Source organism: Dipodomys ordii, unplaced genomic scaffold (assembly GCF_000151885.1).
Source record: "Dipodomys ordii isolate 6190 unplaced genomic scaffold, Dord_2.0 Scaffold122, whole genome shotgun sequence".
Lineage (NCBI taxonomy): Eukaryota > Metazoa > Chordata > Mammalia > Rodentia > Heteromyidae > Dipodomys > Dipodomys ordii.
This window is the reverse complement of record NW_012267338.1, coordinates 5,850,001-5,853,894: the sequence shown is the minus strand read 5'-3', so window position 1 is coordinate 5,853,894 and position 3,894 is coordinate 5,850,001. Positions and strand designations below refer to the sequence as shown.

Below are 3,894 nucleotides of genomic sequence, written 5' to 3'. Positions count from 1 at the left end.
GTAGAAGCTAATTGCTAATAATAGAGAGAAAGAAACCAGTCAGCATGGCAGAAGTGGCCTGGCATATGGGGAACGAGCGCTCAGAAATACTCAATATTCAAGTTTCCAAAATATTAATGAGATTATAGCAACCTGCAGCTATATGTTACAGCTTGTTAATGGAGTGTAAGAAAGGGGGTTGCCTAACGTTTGTTATGCAAACTCCCTGACAGGGCCTTAAAATGGAAATGTGATTGTACACGTCTTTCAAAGAAATATGAGCATTAAAAAAAAGAAACAAAAATGAAGAGAAGAAAAAAAAGGTTAAAGTTCTCACTTGAACTTTGAACACTCAATTTGCCCCCAAATGGTTTGTTTGAATCTTTGTTCAGGTCTCGATGAGAGAGGAGAATTTATCTTCACTTTTCCATCGGAGTGATATAGCATTGCCCATGTGATGTCCTGCTCTCAGTTGTTTGCTCTTCAGATGAGATGCGAAGACGGAGTGTCTTTAACAGAGATGGAGTGATTTCCAACTTCTGTACAGCGCCACGAACATTTTAAAAGTAGAACCATCTTACCCACCCCCACTGAGCATTTGGATGACTTGCTGTTGTCCATCATCAGTTGGTTGAGAGAATTTTCCAACAGCATTGACCTGGAGAAAGGGAATAAAGTCTACTTGTGCGTGTGGACACTTTCTATCTGTGTGATTTGAGGGACAGATTAGGGACAGAAGTTTCTTCATTTATGAAAGATATGAAGGAGGGGATTCGTGATGTCCTAACTGTTTTAGGGTTTCTCTGTGTTGATGAAAAGTAATAAATATGATGAATTCTTATTTTTGGTGGGTAAGAAAATGATCATAGTTTTGAAAGTTTAAATATTGTTTTCTTTGAAAAAAAAACTACATTTTTCTTCCTCTTGTCCTTCTTCTACTGAGACTCCTAACAGAAAAGAATTCCGTCTCTGTCTCTGTCTCTCTCTCTCTCTCTGTCTCTGTATCTCTCTCTCTCTCTCCCTGCTCTTCACCTAGCAGCATATACCCATTGGGTATGCTTATTGAAAACAAACTGGAAATGTGTTAGAAGTAGTCACTTGATTTATTCATCAGCCCAAAGTTTCAAGATGCTTATCAGACCACAGCAAACTTGCCGGGTGCAAAAGGTTATCTGAAGGACAGGTGCCCGGTTTCTGCTCCTGGAACGTGTCTGGAGCCACCGCTTCGCAGAGCTCAGCTTTCCTTGATAACTTCAGCTGAAGCCGGGGAAACTCGGGTGCTCAGTGGAACCTTCTGAGCTTCCCTTCTCCAGAGCAGAACCGGCGCATCCAAGTCGCCTTCCCCGTGAACAAACCCAGCTCGCCCCACAACTACGATCCCGGGGAGCTCTCCTTTTCCCAAGGTGCTGACAGGAGGATGCCTAGCCCGAGCAAACGACTTTCCCCAAGCGGCTTCTTTCTCTCCTTTCCTTTCCTTCCTTCTTTCCTTCCTCTCTCTCCCTTTCTTTCTTTCTTTCTTTCTTTCTTTCTTTCTTTCTTTCTTTCTTTCTTTCTTCCTTCCTTCCTTTCTTTTCTCCTTCCTCTTTCCTTTCCCTCCCTCCCTCCCTCCCTCCTTCCTCCCTCCGTTCCTTCATTCCTTCCCTCCCTCCTTCCTCCCTCCGTTCCTTCTTTAAACATTTTTTCTAGTGGAATGTGGCCAAACTTTTCGTTTAAGAAGTAGTTCTACTCTGTTGTTAATTAAATATATGTTTAAAACTCCAGTTTCTGCTCTCTGTATATGAAGTGTTAGCTTTTCTAAGATCTATGATCCCGAGACCCAGAATAAACTTGTCCTTAGTAAGAATTTCCACATAAATTTATAAATGCACGTTGGGTTTTTCTAGATAGGAGCTAACCCAGAGGAGCAAGATAATATACAAGCTAAAGCTTGTATATTGGAAGAAGCCGAATAGCTTGGAAAGAGAAATTGAGTGGAGGTTGGCAATTTCCTAGAGAATGGAGTGGGCTTCTAACGCTTGAACTGATCATTACCAATTTCCTTTTTTCCCTTTCAAGGAAATGTGTTCTTCCAAAAAAAGTGAGAGCAAGAAAGACCTGGCAGAGGGATGAGGAGAGGAAGAGTAGGAGAGAGGAGAGAGAGAGAGAGAGAGAGAGAGAGAGAGAGAGAGAGAGAGAGAGAGAGAGAGAGAGAGAGTCAGAGTCGGTGACTTGTGCTGTGTATTTGATTTATGCGAACTGTTTTCAGCTTGGCAAGTTTTCATGCTTAAAAATATTTAATCCTGATAAAATTAACTAGTGACTTATCTAGAGGACCAAAGACACCATTGCTGATGCTAGAAATAATGAAGACTAGAAGACCCCATCTGTTGAAGAGGCAAAACTATGCAAATTTGGGGAAAGTTTTATCTTACCATTTAACTATGGGCTGGAGAGCATTCGCACTATGTAGTTCCTGGCACTGGGAAGACAATGGTTATACAACATTCTTCTTTAAAACCATTCCATCCAATACAGTTGCATTTAATACCTCAAGTGTGCAAGGTCACGTTGACTGTGATATTCTAATATGGAATAAGGGACAAATCACAAAGAATTTTTCAAGTTTATTCTATTATTTGCAAAAGGAAATACATAAAACAATAGCAGTTGGCTAAATTAAAATAAAATGATCTTAAGTAGAAAACGTTAAAAAAGAAAAGAACCCAACAAATCAAGGTAAGTAGAAATGGTACCACTCAATAATAAATAAATTTTCTAACATTACCGAAGCAAAATAAAATCGACCAAATGTTTTTTTGACACTACTACATGTGTTCTCTTAATTTTTATTGAAAAAAAAACGACACATTTGCCAAAAAAAGTTCATAGGCGGTAAGTGGCTGAGCTTAAAACAATAATAATAACAATAATAATAATAATTAAAAAAAACCACGTGTCTGCAATTGGCAGTTGAGTTTCTCCTGGAGCCGAAGCAGCAGCAACTGATAAAGTGCGTGCGCCAAGTTTCCTGCAAGAAGCCACGGTTCTCGCGTTTGGATGTGGGTTATGTTCATACCTTTGGGAAACCCTGGTTTTTTTTTTTTTTTTTTTTCCCCAACAGCTTCATGGCCATACGCTAGCTACTCTATTGGGAGAGCATTGACTTTGACTTACAGAACGCTTTTGGTGGTGGGAGGTGGTGGTGGGTGGGGAGATGAGCGTTGGAAGACCAGCGCTTCCATCCATGGGCACGCGCAACACACAGGGATGGATAGCCAGGACACAGGTAGAAAGTCAACCCAGTTATCTGGCAACAGGGCCACGAGGGGTTTCCGCAGGGCATTGGCAGCAGGGACGATGAACGGTGCCGGGTACACTTCGGCATGCCCAGGGGCGTCTAGCTACCAGGAGGACCATCCCCGGGCGGGCGGGAGAGGCGAAATTTTTATCAGCAAGTTTCCAACAAGCAATTAGGGGCTGGTGGGGGGGGGGTTTGGAATCGCCTTTGCCAGCCACCCCATCGTAGCTGCCTTACGAAGCCAAGTCGTGGCTAACCAACGACCGTCGGAGAGCAAAACCAACTACACTTATCCCAAGTTAAAACCATCATCGTGGAGGGTGCGGGATCGTTCACCGCGGGGCTGTGAACTTTTCAACTTTCCTAACTGGCCTCATCCGAGTCACTGTAATGGGAACGGGGGGAAAATTCTCCGTCGCTTCTGTGGGATCGGGGTGACGTTTTGCTATTCTCCTCCGACCCGGGCTGCAAGAGGCCCCCGGGCAGCGACGGCGACAAGTTCTTCGGCGCCATCATCGCCGCCAGGGCGCTGTCCTCGAACGTGGAGAAGTGCAGGGAGCCCAGCGGCACCGAGTACGCCGCGCTGGAGGCCGGGGCGGAGAAGCGAGTCCGGCAGCCGGCGGGCGCGGGCGGCCGCG

At 44.2% G+C, this 3,894-nt stretch overlaps 1 protein-coding gene across 1 annotated transcript in view; it reads right to left on the bottom strand.

Moving 5' to 3' along the window:
* Positions 1–3,619: 3,619 nt before the first annotated feature.
* The window catches only part of Atoh1 (atonal bHLH transcription factor 1), a 1,099-nt gene continuing 824 nt past the window's right edge, over positions 3,620–3,894 (bottom strand). Inside the window, exon 3 of the mRNA XM_013029721.1 lies at positions 3,620–3,889. Within this exon, the coding sequence (XP_012885175.1) occupies positions 3,620–3,889 (270 nt within the window). The remainder of the gene's footprint in view (positions 3,890–3,894) is intronic.